The sequence below is a fragment of the Chaetodon trifascialis genome, chromosome 14, assembly GCF_039877785.1.
Source record: "Chaetodon trifascialis isolate fChaTrf1 chromosome 14, fChaTrf1.hap1, whole genome shotgun sequence".
Classification (NCBI taxonomy): domain Eukaryota; kingdom Metazoa; phylum Chordata; class Actinopteri; order Chaetodontiformes; family Chaetodontidae; genus Chaetodon; species Chaetodon trifascialis.
In genome coordinates this window covers 23753495-23771834 of record NC_092069.1, presented here as the reverse complement: position 1 = coordinate 23771834, position 18340 = coordinate 23753495, and the positions used below count along the sequence as shown (strand labels likewise).

At 42.4% G+C, this 18340-nt stretch overlaps 2 protein-coding genes across 2 annotated transcripts; both read left to right on the top strand.

Annotated features, from left to right (window-relative positions):
* Positions 1-538: 538 nt before the first annotated feature.
* noto (notochord homeobox) lies at positions 539-1549 on the top strand. Its single transcript, XM_070980109.1, has 3 exons — positions 539-929; positions 1039-1226; positions 1343-1549. Exons 1-3 carry the CDS (start codon positions 539-541, stop codon positions 1547-1549), a joined length of 786 nt encoding a protein of 261 aa, XP_070836210.1.
* A 9366-nt stretch (positions 1550-10915) lies between these two features.
* On the top strand, positions 10916-16176 carry emx1 (empty spiracles homeobox 1). Its single transcript, XM_070979753.1, has 3 exons — positions 10916-11264; positions 13124-13308; positions 15909-16176. The coding sequence occupies exons 1-3, from the start codon at positions 10916-10918 to the stop codon at positions 16074-16076; spliced, it is 702 nt and encodes a 233-aa protein (XP_070835854.1). The 3' UTR covers positions 16077-16176.
* The last annotated feature ends 2164 nt before the right edge of the window (positions 16177-18340 follow it).

Genomic DNA, 18340 nt, shown 5'->3' with positions numbered 1-18340 from the left:
AAAAAAATGGCGTAAATGAAGAAAACAGAGGATTCTCTGTCAGCTGTACAGCTTGAAGTCGGCCTCCAATCGTGAAGCGACTTGTTACGCTGCTTAAAGCATCTGTCGGCCAGCCAGGACTTAAAAGGCTCCAAATAAGATGATTTGGCAACATCAAGGCTTTCCCAGCGGTAATGATTACATTTGGACTTAAGATCCATGCAAGAATTTGTAGCCCAGTAAATCTCCTGAGTTCCCTGCCCCCACGGCTCTTCAAAAGCCTTGTCATTCAAAGGGTTAGGATGTTTGACAATCCCAGCTTGTACTACTCCACCAATTAATTGGATACGTTGTCGGGATGTTCGTTTCTCTCATCTGCTACTTAGAAAGACAAAGGGTCGACGGGGGGCTGTTGACACCTCTGTGTCCGGCCGGACTATAAATGTGACCTCTCCGCAGAGGTGCAGCATTCACTACCCTGCTGCACTTGGAGCAACAACTTGTTTCTGCAAAGACTTTCGCGAACCTATTTTTTCCACTTTTTTTAACCAGTGACAGAATGCAGGTCCCGAACAGACCAGTCGGAGTTTACGGATACTCCGTGCGTAATTACGCACCAGCGTCGCTGTACCCGCAGTACCCGGGAAGCCAGTGCGCGTCGTCAACGAAGCCTCCCAGCGGAAAATCCTTCACTATTGACGCTTTGCTCGCCAAGCCGGAGGACACAAGCAGCTGCCGGACGAGTCCTACTCTGTGCGGAGAGAAATATCAGCCAGCAGCTCCAGCCCTGCCTCTCCCCGGACACCTAGGCTTACCGATAGCAACAGCACCTTACGTCTACTCACCGAACATGTTGCACTCCGCGGTCCACACACAGCCTGGATATTCAGTGTACTGCTGCCCGCCTTTCACCTACCAGTCATCGTGCCGTGGAGCATTTTACGCACAAGGTAAATGGAGTGTATGTCATTGCTTAGTGAAACTAGCAGAACAAGATGAGTGTTAAGAATGAAACCACACTGGTTTGGCTGTGTGATTAAATGTGTCATCTCTTTGCAGCTTCAATGTCCAAAGTCAACGCGGGGCTGCATTCCTTCAAAACTAAAGGAGGCAAGTCGAAGCGGATGCGCACCAGCTTCACCAGCGAGCAGCTCTCCCGGCTGGAGAAGGAGTTTGCCCGGCAGCAGTACATGGTCGGGTCAGAGAGGTTCCTCCTGGCCTCTGCTCTGCAGCTCACCGAAGCTCAGGTAAGAAGACAGAAACCGAAACCATTACAGGCTTTTTAAGAGAAGCCTCAGAAATATATTTACACACTCACTGCTTCGTACAGTCCATCTAATATGCATCTTGTTTTTGTCTCTAGGTCAAAGTCTGGTTCCAGAACCGACGCATCAAGTGGCGCAAACAGAGTCTGGAGCAGCAGCAGGCCAAGCTGGCCAAGCTGGGCCTGGCTGCTCCGCCGAAAAGTCCCGGATCTCAAGGCCACGGGGATGAAGGCGATGAGGATGAGGAGTTCTCCGACTTGGACGTGGATATTGACGTGTCTGATGACTCTACCGACCACTGCTGAGCCAACACCTCTGGACCTTTGAAAAGACTTTCTGTACATACAGCTGAGACGGGAGGCCTGTGTCTCCAGATATGAATATTTAATAGATGTATAGGTATATATTTAATTTTCTACATTTTGTTGCTCTTTGATGAGTTCACTTCACATGTTGTTTTTTGTATATTTGAATGAAAAATTCAGAAATATATTTTATGACATTAATGGAAACCTTGTCTTATTCTTTCTTCTTATTCAGCCACGTGTTTCAGAAGTTCAGGGGGACGTTTTAAAAATAGAAATCTCCATTTATTATTTGCACATGTGACACATTTGAGGTGATAAAACCTGACAAAGGCCTTGAAAACCTTCAACCAGTTTCTGCTGCATAATTTTCCTCCAAAGTTAGACAGTTTTTCTCATGAGGGATTTCTGATTCTCACGGAAATCACAGCCACAAAGAAGCAGATTAACGTGAATGTTAGTCTTAATAAATTACATTTCAAAACGGTTCAGGGCTTATTTAGTCACATTTAAATGCTGAAGATTTGAAGCCGTGTTTTCAGGGCTTTAAAGAAAAACAAATGGGGCACAGGTTTACATACATTTTGTCCAGTTAGCAGCTGATGCTGTCAGATTCATACATCTAAATTTCCAAAATACATGAGCAATTTTATTAGACAGAAGGAAAGAAAATGTGATGAGACTGAGCTCAGCGAACCAGATGAGGCTTTTCTCACCTCTGATTTTAATTTGAAAAGCTGAATGAATGAGCTGATTTAACTGGAGAGAGAAAACCCATCAACCCATCATCCCACCCTCTGACCTCCTCTCTCTGTGGCCGGTTTGGAGATGATGGAGACATTTCCTCCCTGGTTTGATCTAAGCACGTTTATGCTTGAAGTCTGGGACTGACTGGGTTCCCCTCTGATTTAAGCTAAGCAAATAAATAACCAGCTCAGGGATTAGCTGGGATATCTGTAACCCGGGGTGGTAGGGGTCAGTCTGTCTCGGGGCTAGAGAGCTGGGTCTCACTGTTTAATCTCTTTAAACGGTCAATACGCCTGTTCTCACTGCTTCTCAATGGACGGGGCTCCCGCATGCCCACCCACGGCCGGCAGGTGTCCTGTCTCTGCTCTATTCAAAGTGGACGTCTTTCCTTCCAGGTGGAAAGGGACTCATGCTGTCCGCTGAAGCCTGCCTGGCAGACATGACGGATGAAACAGAGGAGAAGACAGCGTGTAGAAAGGATTGGGATGCAGCAAATGAGTCCATCAGAGCAGCTAATTGGGGTGGTCAAGCTGAAAGCCCTGTCCTGCAGATAACTCGGACATATTAAACAGAGAAAGCTGATGGGACACAGAGTGGCGTTTCCACCTCTGTAATCCTTCTAGGGTTTCACATTAAATATTGTGTGTTGTCACCTGCTTTTAGCTTGTATCAAACAACTTAACACAAGCAGGATCTGGCAGAAGAGCTGATCATGCATGAAGAGAGAACACAGGCAAAAAAAGATCATGCAAATATGTACATTTATATATCAGGTCCATTTTTCTTTCACAGTACATGGACATCATGAATTAATTGGGAAAAATAAAAAATAGATATAAACCTGCTGTCTAATATTGACAACCTGTAACTGACTTGAATCTGTTTACGCTCCTTTATAGCTTTTAGAAACAGGAAACTAATCAAATGTCATGAACAGGACAAAACTCCAGATGCCTGAAACACCCGGAAAACCAGCTGCTAGCACAAACTTTGAATTAATCATATCATTTGATTACCGTCCTGCTAATAATGTTGGCTTCTCAGGAGTCATTTACATCATCTACATGATGTCTAACCAGGTAACGGCCTTCAGTGTGGACAGAAGTCGTGACCAGTTCAACCAAAAACTCTTTCCTCTTCTAAGATTGTTTGTTTGAAGGCATTCAGTATTTCACAAGGACAAAAAACAGGGAAAAAGTCAGAAAAACTAAAAATGATATAATCCCTCAGATTTATCTTAAAAAAGGTTTGACATTTTTAATGGACAAATGGAAATGATCATGCTATAAAAATGTGTAACTTTGGGCTAAAAACTTTGTCAGTTAAAACTGGATCAAATTGGGAGATCAGTGCCAATATCCAGCCCAGCTAATTATCAGCTGAAAAACATAAAATTAGCATTTTGCAGCTGATATATCTCACATGATTTGGTTAATCGCTGCCAAACTTCAAAGCCTTTTTCCCAGTTTCACCATCTCTGTACTTACTGCTCTCTGCCTTTGCTGTACATAACAGAGTTTAGTGTGTTGATTGCATAATTATATAATAAGAAACACATTAGAATAATCAAACTACTGTAAAGGCACACTCCCACAGAACGACCCCACCTGCCCCCTCCTCAGTCTCTGCTGCTTACTGCTGCTGCAGACGGCGGCTGGTGACAGTATCAAAGAGAGAAGTTTAATAAACAGTAACAGAGCTGATCTCTTTCTCATGTCCGCCACCCCCTGCCTGCTCTCTCCTGGCGTCCCCGCTCGGTCTGATTAGGGCTGAAGCGCCGCTGAAGGAGCAGAATTTGTGTAAAAACCCCAGAGAGCCGTTTCTGATGTGATCAGCCGGCAGTCAGAGCTCCCCCCTCCTCTCCTCTCCTCTCTCCTCAGCCCGACGTAATCCCATTGAGGGAAAGAAAGAAGCAGTCAGAGGCCTGGGAAAACCTGGAGAGTCCCGGGGAGGGGAGGGGCGGGGGTCACCGGGCTCATCGTCCCAATTAGCACAGGGCACCTTAACGGCTGGAAACATGCCAACGCCGGCTGGGTTTCCTAAGACTCTCTACAGGGTCTGAACTGAAGCTTGTTATGAGAGGCAACTGTAACGTCTTCATTTGCTCTCATCAGCTCTGATTCCTTCTGACTTCACCACTTTAAACACTGCGTCTTGGTGGCAGCAGGTACTTTTTATTAGTCCACACAGTCCCGTTAGACAACACTGTGCCATTGCTGGTGCGTACTGTACCATTACAAACCATTGGTTGATTGGTCAAAAATTAATCTGAAAGTATTCTGACAACTCAATTAATCCTTTAAGAAATCGCTGGTTTCAGCCTGTAAAATGTGAGGATTTCCAGCTTTTCCTGGTCTTATGTGATTACAGCTGTTGGTCACACAAAACGATCCATTTGAAGACATCATAAGACTGTTTTTTTCACAATTTTATGACATTTCATAGATTAACAGACAGTGAAAATAATTCAGAATTTTCATGCTGCCATTTTGTCAAAGATCCTCTTATATTCCGTCTTCAAGAGACTAGTCTGCTCAAGTAAAAGGTCAAATAGATCAAATAAATCAGCTGAGTCACATATAAGCAAAAAAGCCGTCATTAACATTGTCGAACTTCGGCCATCCAGCAGTGACACGGGGCTGACTTGACGATTGTGTGTTCCCAGACTTCAGGCTTAAAAGAGGCAGCTACCTGTTCACACCTGACTCACCACAGGACAGGTTGGAAGACCCCGTTTTAAGAGCAAAAGCTGGTGGATTATTAGCAGCCTCGATCGAGATATTTAACATTACGTCAGTCAGAATCATAGAGACAAGAAGTACAAACACAGACACCATGAAACTGCAGCTAATTATTAGTTTGAACTATTTTCTCCATTAATCGATTAATTGGGCCAAATTTCACAGAACCATAGGTGGCATATTCAAACTGCTTGTTTTGTCCGACAGTGCAAAAACCCAAAGGTGTTCAGTTTACTATCAGGTGACGGGGGAAAAAAACAAATCCTCTTATTTGAATAAAAATTTATTTATTTTTATTTTTTTTTTTTATTTATTAAACTTATTTAATGGTTAAATAAGTAGCTCTTCTAAATGAAGGATATACTTTCTGAATAAAAAGTTTGATGAGGGCATGTTGGTGATGAATCTCACTCATGCACATGTATATGAAATCATTGTGTTCTGGAGCTTTCAGTTATCATTACTGGGTGTTTCTTTGAGTTCACGTCACTCAGCTGAATCTTTAAATACCTAGAAACAAGTGTCTGTTGTTTGTGCTCCCCAAATTTAAATGCCACTGGTCACATGACTCAGCTCAGACGTAATGTAGCTCTGAAAAGGTGTGAAAGTTCTCATGGAGAGCAATAACCTCCACCTCCAATAGGATGAAGAGTGCGCTTCATTTGACCAACGCGCGTTTTAGGGTAGGCGATTGTAAAATAAAATAATAAAAAAAAATCCTCCTTTGCATTTTATTTGCAAAGCCGAGGGCCCTTCTACTCCATCTAATAGTCATTAGCTTTCATTACAAGCGTTTGAAGTAGAAGCTGCCCTTTGTCTCGCCGTGAAAGGGCCGCATTTGAGCTGCACAATGACTTCTGACACGGGCTCTGACGAGCGAGGCGCTCGTCCTGAGGTTCGGCTCAGAGTCTTTTTCTCCCAGGAAACAGCAGTTCCTGTTCACATCGTGCTCAGCGACAGAGAACACCACGAGGGAAGCTAAAGGCCAAAAACAGAGACAACAGAGCCAAATGTGTCTCATCAGGAATCCGCTGCTTCCCGAATAACGCGTAATTTATCCAACGTGCGTCTTTTACGCACAACGAATAAAAAAGAAAAAAAGAAAAATGATGGATCTATAATATCAGAACGAGGGATAAAGCCTGTGTGTGAAACTCAGCCGTCACGTGACGCTTTTCATAAGGGCTCAGGTTTACACCATTGACATAAGGTGGTTAAAAACCGTCTTTTCGATACGAAAAACATCGCAGATAAAGCAGATTACAACTTCTCTGCATATGAACACTGATTTTTTTCTCCAGGTCGTGTTAAAAGTGGGATGTTTGTTTATGCTGATGGGGGAGCCGGTGGAGGAGCGGAGTCCCGCACAGGTGGCTAAACGACCGCACTTCTCATGCAGGTGGCACAAACGCAGCGACGTGCTACTTTTCCCATCCCGTTATAATGGGGTGAAATTTTCCAAGTATTTAAGTGGAATAGATTAGCTGAACACACAACGCTAATGCGAAACAAAATGGCCAATTAGTTTATTAATGAACGCAGGAGGTGAGAGGGAAGCCCGGAGCTGGTCTCTGCAGTCCGGCTTAATCTGATGGTTTTAATCAACATCAAGGAGAAAGACCAGAAAACAAAGACCAGAGTCAGACCTAAGAGCCAGTTCATGAATAGATAAAACCAGCATTTAGGACTAACACCCTGCTGATCCCTGTCTAATAGTTTATCACATGTAAAAAGTCTAATGATATATAAATCATGTATCAAATTAGGCAGGCTTCTATTATATTTATCAAAGAATTTAGTGGACAAAATAAAATAAGATGTTTGCAATCAATTAAAATTAATCTGGATTATCTGGTTTATTGAGGTCATCCTTCCCTTAACAGCAGTTACTGATTTATATTAACTTTTCAGGAGAGCTTAACCTGCATCTTTGTTTCTGTTGGAGTCTTTTTAAATGTAGATTAACATGATGGTTGTTTTGACCACAGGATCCCAGTTCATGGAAACAGAACGAAGGAGATTTCGTCACTGGAAGACATGACTGACCGCTGAAACTTTGTCCACAGGGAAACATCCTTATCAACATACCTCAGCGTAGTTCTGAGCTAGTTTGTCAGGGTGGAACATGATGTTCATTAAGCAGTTAACCTCCCAGTTTTGCATTAATGTCTGATCTGGGTCATATTTTTCATTTTCCACTGGGAGTTGGACTTCTGGGACCAGGAGCTAAACTGACGCTGAGGTCAAAACATCCAGTTGACCTCTGCAGGAAATTTTAAACCCTATGAACATGTTCTGCCTCGGGTCAACCACTGGATGGCAGCATTGGTCTAAAAAAACCCCACAAACTTAAGTTCAGAGTGAACATCACAGCAAATAATCAGGCTAACATGTTATTTAGAATTTGGAAATTGTAGTAAAGCACAATCAAAACTCATCCATGTTATAACTGTACTATTATAGTGTTCATCATTAACAGGAGCATCTTTCTCAACCATTAACCATCAGTGAAGACGCCGTAATGAGAACGTCGTTCACACAGTGACCACTAGAGGGCAGCACTCGTGTTAAAGTGGGTCATCTGTCCTCAGCGCGTTCACTCACTGTTTGTCCCTCGTCTCCTATGAATATTGTAGGATTTACAAGTTGACCATTAACTACTAGAAAGTCTGTGAGTAGTACTGTTTTTTATGCCAAAGGTGTGACTGAAGAGTTAAACTGATCAGAGGAAACTTTAATGATGAGGAAATCGGGTTATCCCCTGTAAATAATTGATGGTGCATTTGGGTCAAAGTCATTTGAGATACTTTTTTTATTTTTTCCTCAACTGTTAAAAGACAAAAGTCAGCAGAAATATCAGATTTTTGATCAGACTGGTGCGTTTAATTGTCTTACGGTTTTTGTTTTTACACATGTAAACTGGATTTCCTGGAAGTCATTACTGATACTGACTGGATTATCTTTTTGAAATACAGCGATTTTCTAAATAATCTATAGCTACGACCATTTTATACAATGTACAAAGATGCAAAAAATACGTACACTGACAGCGTTTTTTTTTTTTTTTTTTAAATCAAAATTGAGTCTTGCATGTTACCAAGAATCAGCTGAGTGAAGCTGTATTAAATCAGTATTTTTCACATTCTTTACTGCATATATGAGGTGTGGTGGTTAAGTGGTTCTCTGTGGCTTTTCTCCCAGAATGATACTAAAAAACGCAGCAGTTTGGGCAAATGAACAAGTTAAACAAACTTTTTGAAAGACGTTTCTGTCACATAGAAAGAGTTTGAGTCGCACTGCAGAACAGCTCAAATACAGAGAAATGTGTTGTGTTCAATCCCACAGCTCAGACCTGCTCTTAAACATCTCTCCTGGTAACTACTCTCTCATGGTTTACTTAATTGGTCAATGTGTAACTAAGGCTATTCTCCCTTACTCCTGTAATTAATATATAATCTGAAGACATTACGATATCCAGTGTTAACCACACGGACATTCACTTTTAACAAATCTCAGCAATTCATCCGGGATATTCAATGAAGATGAACTAACTGCAACGCGTGCACCCTAAAGTATCACAGGAAAATGGAGGATTTTCAGAATAAAAGAGTGAAGACTATCGCAGTCTGGAGATTTGGGGGGAGATCGGGATCAACGCTGGACTACGCTGCGTTGTTTCTGTTAATGCGGAGCACTTTGGCCACCGATTAACCAGCAGCGATCAGGGTCGGTGCGTAAAGGCCCGCAGGGTTTCATCATTAAAGTCAGCAGCGTTTTTCAACCGGCTCGGTCAGCCTTCAAGTTCCTGCTGCTGCTCCGTGGGTGAAAAGTTCAGATCTAAAAGCCTGCGATGAACACAGAGTCCTGAAAACGGCTCATCGCTGCTCGGCCGTGTATTATTAGCATTATATTATTAACTTGTTGCATGTATGTTTTTCATAATTTCATCTCTCACATATAAAAAGGCTCTATAATGTGACCACATAACAAAACACAATTGTTTCAACAGAGCAAGGAGATTCATTGAAAAGAGTCGCGCCCTGACGCAAAGTAACTCCGCGGAGCCAGTCGATGGTTATTGTGATCATTTCAACTGGGCGATCATAACGCACATTTACACTGAACTGCAATGATTCACAGGCCTGTTACATTCAGTGGCTCTTACGAGTCGTGTAACATATTTACTGGGAAGCTATGAAGAAGTTTAAGGCTCATCCAGTAATCAAATGCAGATTTTACTGTGTCCACACAACCCTTACAATTATTACTGTGAAGGAGAAAAGCAGGAGGCTTTTGGAGACCGCCTCATTCACGGATCATACTGCCGTCTTTAGGAGCCTTTAGCTCTAAACGCCTAATCAACAACTTGTTTTACCTCATAATTTCCATCGCTAATGATTTTCTAATGCAGCCTCGACGCAAACGAGCGTATTAAGAGGATAATTATTAACTTGGTTAGTGCACCATGGAAGCTGAGAGCCGAGGGATGAAGCAGCCGCGTCGCTCCAAAGACAATTACAGGCCGCGCGTTAACTGCTGCTTTCTGCTGCACGACTGCGTGCTGATAAACTGTCCTCACGGAGGGCACCCAGAGCCCGGCCACGGGGCCCGCAGAGAGGGGCCGCAATTAGTCTCTCCTCCGAGATGTTCGTGCATGAAACTCGTTTAAAACAAGCCGATCTGCCGCCAGTCATCTGATTTTAACTGACGCGTTAGAGAAGTGTCCTTCACACTAAACATAGATATCACAAGATGACTTCACGCATCAAAAGCACAATAATTATTATTGTACTGATGTTCTCTTATAGCGCACAAATGAGGCTGCTTACAAGAGAAAACACTGACAGAAAAATCACTGTTTTCGTTATTTTCTTAATTCTAAAAAGAAAGCATTACGTTTAACTTTATTGCACATCAGCACCGAGGAACTAAATTACGAATTAAGCGCTAAAACAATCAAAAAAGGCTTCTGATTATTGTTCGTGTTGGTGAGTGATGAGGACAAAAATCATATTTCCGTTTGCGAGTTTACCTGAATGTAAATCTGACTTTAAATAATCAAACGTGTTGTGTTTGACCATCATCCACTAAAATCATAACAATGAAATAAGTGAAATAACGAATGACATCAGATATTTACGGAGTCATTTCAGATTTCAGGTCATGTTCAGCACTTTGCTTTCCGGTGCATTAGGAGTTTTTAACGCAGCATCATGAAGGTGAAAACGCGTCTACAGGACATTAAAACAACATTTGGCACTGCGCTGTGAAAGGAGTGAAATTTCCACTCGTGTCCATGAGACATTTTCTCGGCACACAGGCTTCCATGTTTTAAACATCGTCACTTGCAGAGAAATCCTGGATGACTGGAGCTGCACTGAAACTCGCTCCTCGCCCCCGCTGGCAGATTGTTTCCCTTCAGAAAAACGACATATCACGGCTGAATGGGACACACTATGGGCCATTAATTCGAGCACGCATGTTTTCTCAGCGTGCCTCTGTAACTAAGCTGCCCGGCCTTGTGTGATCTATGAAGCAGGTACTTGAGGAGACCTATTGGCAGGTGCTCTGGTCCAATCAGCGCTCTCACTGCGCCGCGTCAACCACACTGAAGGTTGGAGGTGCTTTTACTTGGTGCGCACTTGTGCACAGAAACCCTCTGAGCGCGCACAGACTCCATGGATCGGGCCAATTTGCAGCACTGTTGAGTTTTGTAGCAGCGTCTCCCCTGGACAAGCTCGTGAAGGCAGCCCCCTCCCCAAACAGCCCTCCATCTTTGGTCATGACGCATCTCTGAGCGGGGGGTTATTTCTTTTCCAGCAAGAGGAAGGAAAGACTGAGCACTTTCTTTTTGGTGTTGGTTTCTATTTCTGCCGAGATGATGTTTTCGTCTGCAGGAAAGCGCTGCTTCACGATAGAGTCTCTGGTCGCCAAAGAAAACCCTCTAACCGCCGAGGATCCCATCCGTCCGACGGCTTTAAGTTACTCCAACCCGACGACAGATGCCTTAATGAACAGTTACCAGGCTCCGCCGGCCAGGTCCCTCTATCAGACCCCGGACCTGGTGTTCCCAGAGTCGGTAAGCCACCCCTCCCTCACCGTGGCTCCTCACCAGCTTGGCGGCTCCCACCTACAGCATCCGCACTTCTTCGGGACGCAACACCGAGACCCGCTCAACTTCTACCCCTGGGTCCTACGGAACAGGTTTTTTGGGCACAGATTTCAAGGTGAGAGAAGTGGCGGTGATGCTGAACACGGCCATAGGGCGCAAACATCATACTCTTACACTTCCTATTTCCACATGTGCAGTTATTTCTGTCTGAATGACGAGCCTGTACAACAGGCTGTACATGGATACGCTAGATTTACGGGCGGGGGGTTACTGCCGGACAACATTCATGAGGTGTTTGCATAATTCAAAATAAACTCTATTCATAGAGGCTATAAAAGCGTGCTTCCACATTTGCTCTTGAGAAGTTTCCACACGTGACTTTTGGCCCGATATGATGTCAACGCTGACAGTATTTCGTCGTTAGACAATAAACTGCAGCCACAGATAGCATAAAGGACAAGGCCACCGAGGCTGCAGCAGGCTGCCGGGCTGCTCTCATATTTCCACTCTGCTTCGCCCTGCAGCTATACTCCCACAAAGCCACAGCCAGCAGGAGATAAGCTCTGATGCTGATTTTTTCCGTGCGAGAAAACTCGCCTTAGGTCAGGCTACACTGTTTTCATTTCACTGGTAAAATCTGGCACAACAGCCAGGCTGCAGAGACAGAACAGATCAACTCCAGGATAATCATTCCAGCATAATGGGGATAGAGACGCAAACCAGAGGAAAATCCTTCTCAGGTATTAGCAGCAAAGGATTTGAACGCAGCCTGCAGTCACTTATTCACCTCAGCGCAATTCTGCACCAACTACTGGCCAATAAAAGCATCTGTAGGACCTATTAAGGCACATTTATACTGTCAGATTAATTGCACTTTTATTTTCATATCGATTTTTATTGCATTCCTACAGGTCTGAATGGAGAATGTATTTTACAATAAGGACAGAATGATGCCCACATTTAAAGCAGTTTGACGTATCCTAGTAGGTTAATTTATTGGTATCCCATAATGTCCTCTTGTTGGACAAGAAGACAAAAACGAAGGAATAAGTTTGCATAATTGGCATACAATAAAAAAACATATATAAATATATATATTATATATTTAAAAAAAAACACGAAAGGTCTGTTATAAAAATATTTTGGGATGTTTTAGCACGAAATAAACGTTTAATCTTCTCAAAATATTTTCAGTTTCATCTCTCTGACAATAAAATGGGAAGAATATCAGGAAGAAAAGAAGCTTTCAGTTAATTAACCAATATTAAGAATTAAATAATGCTGCTGCTCACACACAAAATGTCATTTATTTGCTATGTTGTTAATTCAACTGGTAGAATTTAATTGTTTATCCGACTATATATATTAAAGGCAATAAGCCAAATAAGTATGGTCATTTTTATTTTTATGTTTAATATATATAAATTAGTTTAAGAGTAATCTGTCAATTTAGACAGAAAAATAAACGGTTAGTTAGATCTACATTTTTGTCAGACTTCCATACTATTTTTGTGAAACTATTCGCAAAGGTTTTCCGTCTCCAACGCTTTGTTCAAACTGGGTCAAAGGTCTAATGTGAGTTAAAGAAGCCTATTAAAATGCATGATTTTGTAGGTCAAGTATTAAACATGGGAATTTGATTAAAAAAAAAAAATCAGTTTCTAATAAACGACCATTTATTTACAAGTATATATTTAGATTCTGGTAAATAGTATTATTACGTCTATTAACAACTAATAATAATAATAATTAGAATAATTTTACAAACAGGCCTAGATACAAAATTTTGCTTGACCTCTGCGTCTCATTGCCATGATAAGGACATTCAGAGCATCACTTGGCGGAGGCCTGTTCACACAGTTCAGTGTTTGTGATGAAGAGGCCACAAACCGGCCTCACTGTCCGCTGTATGAACAACCTCACCTTCGCCGCCCCGGCTGACGAGCCTCGCTGCTTCTTTCATTCCGGTGTCAGGTAATGATGTGTCCCAGGACAGCCTGCTCCTCCACGGCCCCTTTGCCAGAAAACCCAAACGCATCCGGACAGCCTTCTCGCCCTCCCAGCTCCTCCGGCTGGAAAGAGCCTTCGAGAAGAACCACTACGTCGTCGGAGCGGAGCGGAAGCAGCTGGCGAACAGCTTGAGTTTATCTGAAACGCAGGTAAGCTAATGTTATGCTAGCGGATGCTCGTCCGGGTTGGATTCCTCCATCAAACACGGTTAATTCTCGCTTTCTAGTGGTTTAAAAGTCAGCAGTTGAGCCTTGAAGCACTAAAATTGTCTATTTGTTGACAATTTCTGCTTTTAAATGTATTTATTTTACTGAAGGCAGCGTTTCATGGTTAATGTTACATTTCCGTTACTTTCGTGCTCTATGTTGGCAAATGTCGCGATAACTAAAAAAAAAAAAAGTTACTATTTGTACAATAATATCAAAACGGCGGGAATATTTCCACTATGAGTAAGTTAACTTTTTTAAAAATTATTATTATTATTTTTTTTACTTTATCCAATTGAATCAATAGTGGTAAAATAAATTCACATATTTATCTTGGGATAAATATATAATTATAAATATAAATATATATAAAGCTAGGCTAGATGGAAATATCCCAAAAAATGTATGAGGTTAAACTGTGATACTGTTAATGTCAATAATATATAATTTCAATTTAAAGCAGCAAAATTATAGATTGCAAACTTAATTTGTCATTAGTTTTTATTTTTCTGTATATTTTGAATTGTTATTAGTTCTGTTAATATTTGTAGCACCTGTCTTATATTCTTCATTTAGGTGTTACAAAGACTACAGTGGCTTGAATTATAGGTTATTTACAAATAAGGAATTTGGGCTTTTATGTTGCAAATTATGAGCGTACTATTATGTTAATTGCAGAGGAAATTGTAAATTAACAGTGTGAAATATTTTGCTTTGGCTATAATGAGAGTCTTGCGTCATATAACATTTATCACCCCACGGTTTGCAACACAGTACTGAGAATTGCTGCTAATATATGCAGTTGCAGTAATGACAGAAATGAAAAGTTTTATTCAACACATTGCATTCCCAGCTAAAGAATTCCCTTGTGCCGGTCACAGACATGCGTGTAAAGCGCGTCTTAAAGGTGTTTAATTCATGCATGCTTGATAGTAAAGGTGTGTGAATATTATTGATGTTTATGTTTAATGAGTCCACATTATCTGGGTGTCAATTAGGTCTAATAGGCAATATGAGGAGAGGTTTCCTGAGTCAGTGATATGGATAAATGCTGCTTGCAAGTTTAGGTTTTGTGTCAGTCAGTAGGCGTCCTGCAATTAAGCACCAATTGCATTATGCTGATTATAATGTAAGTGAACTGAAACGCACTCAAAGTTTATTTGGTCTCAGGTTAAATGTGAACTGCAATGGCGTAAAAACAAAAGCAACGAGGTGCACAGAGGACAGAGACAGTGTGTTATTATCCAGCTGGATGATAACATGATTGATCTGATGCAACTATCCGTTTTCTGCTTTTGGACCGGTCGACTGATCATGTCACTGAGTTTACAAAATGGGCATTATTTCAGGTGAATTACTGGTCAAGCTGTGAAAACAAGCATGGGTGCTGAAGTAAAACGCAGCATTATGCATGCTTTTCAAGTTTCTCAACATCATTTTAATTCTAATTCTAATTCTAATCTTAAGTCTTCTGATCTGCCTCCACTTTAGACAACTTCCTCCAACTATTGAACAGTATATTGTGGGACTTGGAGAGTTAAACAGCTTTTACTACACAGAATTACCCTGAAGCCTACTGAGAGTCAAGAAGTAAGGCAGGACTAAATTAATATAAGTGCTGCTCTTTAGAAAATGCATCCAGCCACATATAGGTTAGTCAGCCGAGCTCATATTCCAAGGTCATACAAAGCAACACGAGTCGGTCAGGAAGCTGCTGAGCTTGTTGAACTCTTGCATGAATTAATGCCGTGTTCAGAGAGGCAAAGAGAGATTTCAATGAGCCTTAAAGCAGATGCTGAGGTGACAGACGATGGGATCAGTCAGGGGGGGAAAAGAAGCCTTTTGATTGGTCGATTGAGAGTGTTATAAAAATATCTGCTGCTTTGATTAGTTGCAGTTTATGTAATGGAAGAAAATGAAGCTAACCCCTATAACCTCCACTGGTTTCCAGCTGGAGAATAGAATCAAATACTGGGAACAAATGAGGAACTCTTTTAATTTTTTAAACAGATTAGAAACTGTGGCTGAAAGTCATTTTCTGTTGTACGTGTTTTCCTCACCAGCAGGAAGACATTTTAACTGCTCATGGTAAAATCACAGGTAGAGCTGGAACAATTACAATAAGATTAATCAATTTCCGCTGTTTCTGGCTTCTCAGATGATTTTTCCTGTTTTCTAACATTGTGGACTGAATATCTTTGGACATTTGGTCAGAGAGAAAACATTTGTCACTCTGGACTTTGGGAAATTGTGCATTTTTTAAACATTTCTTTCATTTTACAGATCACGCGATCCATCGATAACCTGATAATGCTGATTAATAGGGTTAGGTAGGTTAGGTTACCCTAACCCTAACCCTAACCCTAACCCTAACCCTATTAAGAGATAATGAAAATAATGGTTAATCAAACTCCATTACATTTAGCTGTGCTAGCTTGCACAACACCAGGGACCTACCACTAAAACTGAGCCTGAGCCTCTCTGAAACCACTCGACAGGCTGCTCACATCCTCATCATGAAACCTGTGCATCTTTCTCTCCAGGTGAAGGTGTGGTTCCAGAACAGGCGGACCAAGTACAAGCGACAGAAGCTGGAGGAGGAGGGACCGGAGAGCCAGCAGAAGAAGAAGGGAAACCACCACATCAACAGATGGCGCATCGCCACCAAGCAGGCCAGCTCCGAGGACATAGACGTGACCTCAGAGGACTAAAACCGCCGTCCAACCTCCGACAATGCTGCCCAAACCCTGCGTCCCCTTCTGACGCACCAGAGGACCAACACTATTTATTATGTAATATTATTAAGTATAATTAGACGCATTAGAGGAAGACACAAGGACTGAATGTGATCATTGCACATCTCTTCATCAAGGTGCTATACTCTGTCACACTGGGAAAAACTCCATCTTATTTAATGACATCCATCATGACTGTCTCTGGATGAGGAGGGATCCTTCGATCGGTTAATGATCTTTGGTGTGTGACGACCAAAGATGAAGAGAAACAACGTGAACCTCTATCCTAGCCTTTTTTTTTTCTTTAATTGTACATAGGCCACTTCTAAAGGTTGTTTTTGAAATAGGCTATTTGTTTCATTAAAGCTGTTTTTACCACCTGCTTAGGTCATTAACACCTCATTGCTCACCCCACCCACTCCACCACCTGTGAGCCATGTTAATTTAAATTTCTCCTCCATCACCAGAACATGCTGTCACACACTTTTAATCCACCCAGTGAGTCAGAGAACAGTGTAGTGACTGGGCGCAAGAACAAAGCAGGAAATAAACCATGTGTCAAAGAAGATCTTCATTTGTCCCTCGCTGCAAGATCTGATTTCCATCGGTGACTTGGGAACCATTCCAGCGCTCTGTTACGCTTCCTAATGAAGATTCACCACAGAGAGGCCATTCATGACCAGCTGTGCGTGTCTTTGGGACGGACGAGAAGCTGCAGAGACCTCTGGTGTTAGGGGCGAGTTGTGCCACATAATAAAAGCAGGTTCACAGCTTTGTGCTTCGTCTGCCATGCCACATTTATCAGAGTGGGGTGACGGATGACGACTCCATTTGTCTGCACATTTCATTGAGCGCCGTGTGTAGTATGAAACATATTTAAGAACATACTTTTCAAGCGGAACATGTAATTACAAAAAGATGTTTTAGAAATAAAAACAGAAGCTATTTCTCTGATGAGAGGAATGTAATGTTTTTGTGTAATTCAGGAGCTCACTTTGGACATCCTGCCACACAGGCTGGAGAGTCTGCAGGCTTTCACTCATTAGGCCCTCCTCCGTGGCTGAAGGTGCATGTGCAAATCAGTGTGAAACACGCTGCGTTTGGCTGGAGCGGAAACCTGCAGACACTCCATGGAGTCCAACCGAAGAGGTATTTTCCATTTTCAGGTGGTTTTAGGCTGAGATTGTGAAAATTCAAGGAGAGCTGGGAAAGATTTGAATGGTATGTCATGACACCCCAGAAATGATCCAAAAACCTTCTCTTGGGTTGGGAACCACTGATGGAGACTTGAGGTGACAGGAATGCTGCAGGACCATTGCACAGGTGTCAGGTGTGTTACCTATCGGCCGGTATTTCCTCCAAATTCCAGCAGAAGGGTGACACAGGAATAATTCCCATCCAGAGGGTGCAACCCCTGAAAAAAAGAGGGAAAGTCGTAACTATTGTGCGGCGGCCCTTTCAGCAAACTGCCTCAGTAATCACCTGTCAAAAGAAACGGAAGGAATCTCCTCCTAATGACCCCGAGGCTTTAGAGGAGAGCCCTGACGTCTGACCCCGATGTCTTGTTTTGTAAGCTAAGAAACAGAGAGACAGCGAGGAACGAGGGGGGAGGTGGCAGAGTAAAATACACGGCAGTAGCTTTTACAAAGGGGCACAACACGTCAGACATCTGCAGTTGCAGAAGGGGCCACATGCCTTGTTTTGAGTTTCCAGGATATCCAATACTCACTGCAGGTGCATTTGCACGTTTAAAGAAATTCAGCATTCCTTATTGTCCAAATAAACACCATCAGAGGTGTGTTTTAACCGGTACAGTAGCTCACTCTGACACTATCGCCTGTCTGTGGTTGAGGCCAATCACATGCTGGTTAGAAAGAAGGTCAGCAGGAGTAACGAGAGCTGCATCTCTCACTTGTCTGATTGGAAAACAATTAAGGTGAGAATCACAGCCGTGTCCCTGAACGCTGCATCTCCTGTCGCAGCAGAGTCAGCAGAGACGAGAGTTCAGGACCAGCACAGGAATCCACCGTGAAAAACAAGAGTCCCTCCAGAGGAGCGGGAAGACTGAAGCCTTTGGTTAATTGCATGTGTTTCATTGTTGATGCTGGGCGATAAATCATGCAGCGTAGAAACACCGTCACATTGCATCATTTTCAGCTGAGCAGCAGTAAACACATTCAATCACAAACAACAGCCTATTTATCTATCCAAACAATCTTTCAATAAAACACACTCTGCTC